This window comes from Bidens hawaiensis, unplaced genomic scaffold, assembly GCF_021521415.1.
Source record: "Bidens hawaiensis isolate Kalapana, Puna unplaced genomic scaffold, B.hawaiensis_p1.1 tig00027390_1, whole genome shotgun sequence".
Classification (NCBI taxonomy): Eukaryota; Viridiplantae; Streptophyta; class Magnoliopsida; order Asterales; family Asteraceae; genus Bidens; species Bidens hawaiensis.
This window is the reverse complement of record NW_027494440.1, coordinates 156,714-158,136: the sequence shown is the minus strand read 5'-3', so window position 1 is coordinate 158,136 and position 1,423 is coordinate 156,714. Positions and strand designations below refer to the sequence as shown.

The 1,423-nt window shown below is 37.7% G+C and overlaps 1 protein-coding gene across 1 annotated transcript; it reads left to right on the top strand.

Moving 5' to 3' along the window:
- Window positions 1–438: 438 nt before the first annotated feature.
- LOC143575433 (protein SRC2 homolog) lies at window positions 439–837 on the top strand. Its single transcript, XM_077059815.1, has one exon. The coding sequence runs from the start codon at window positions 439–441 to the stop codon at window positions 835–837; it is 399 nt and encodes a 132-aa protein (XP_076915930.1).
- Window positions 838–1,423: the final 586 nt, after the last annotated feature.

Genomic DNA, 1,423 nt, shown 5'->3' with positions numbered 1-1,423 from the left:
CCCTGTTCACGGGAAGTCCAAAAATTAAGAAAATTATTAACCGGCCTGTCTTCCAAATATCAGTTATGAACTTAGTAACGTAGCGATATTCTAATTTAAACATTTTGATCACCTTCCTGTTATTTAGCCTAACATCACAAACAAAAGTTAATTATTTTAATTAAAAAAGTTTGTATTTGAGTATAGTTCATATTAGTATTCCTATTGAAATAAGGTTTTGCATGCCGTATTTTTTCTTATATATTGAAATAAGGTTTTTGCATGCCGTATTTTTTCTTATATATAGGGTTTAGTTTTCTTTGTTCTTATTTGATTAATAATAAAGAGTCTAACTAGTAAGTTGAAACAGATTGTTTGGTTGCTTACTTGATATCCAGGTTAACCTGATGGAGTACCAAAATTTAACCCTCACTCTCGTCTCTGCAAACGGCCTCCAGAATGGACGTCTACGCCGTCGTATTTATCTCCGGAACTGTCAGAAAAGATCAAAAGCAAAGAACCACTACGGTTAAACACGGTGATTCCGATCCGGCATGGAACTTTCCCATGAAGTTTGTTATCGATGCAGCCGCAGGATTAAATAACGGCATGACGCTTGTTGTTAAGATCAAGGCTGAGGGGATCTTTGGTGGAAAGAATTTGGGAGAGGTTCATGTTCCGGTTATGGAGCTTCTTGAAGGTGTAAAGGATAATGGGAAGGCGGTTAAGACTGTTAGTTATCAAGTTCGAAGGCCGTCCGGTAAACCGAAAGGGGTTTTAAGCTTAAAGTATGAGTTTTGGGAGAAGTTTACCGGTGAACCCGTAACGGCATATTCCGGGTATTCGAAGAAATGGTGACCCGAACCAACACCCGGGGCACGTTTATTATCCACCGCCGCCGCAGCCAGTTGTTCCACTTCGCAGATGCTCTAGCTCTAGTATGCATGGGGTTTGGGTTTGGAACTAGCAATTGTTTTTGAATTAGTTGTCATCATGATATTATCTTGATCTTCATCTGTTTGATAACATTCTTAATTGTAGTGTTTTGATTACTAATAATTGTTTTGAATGTCTTGTTATTATAATCAATCTTCATTTATTCTGGTCGAACAAGACAACAAGTTATGGCATGGGTCCTATGATATCATGTGTTCTTAGTTTCTTACGGTCTTAAATGTAGCATAGATTCCAAACAAGGAATACCAAAGGTGACGACTAAGAACATATATAACATAAAGTTCGTCTGCCATGGCGGAGAGCGTCAAAGTTTTCGGGTAGGGTAGCATAAAAAATATGCAAACTCGCCAACAACCTCGCTAAGCATAAATTCAACACCATATAACTCTAAACATAAACATATATACTTAATTAGGGGTATCGTGGTCTGGTAAACTGTGAGTCAATCCGTTAGTAACGATCAACAACCAAAACCAGATAGTTAAAA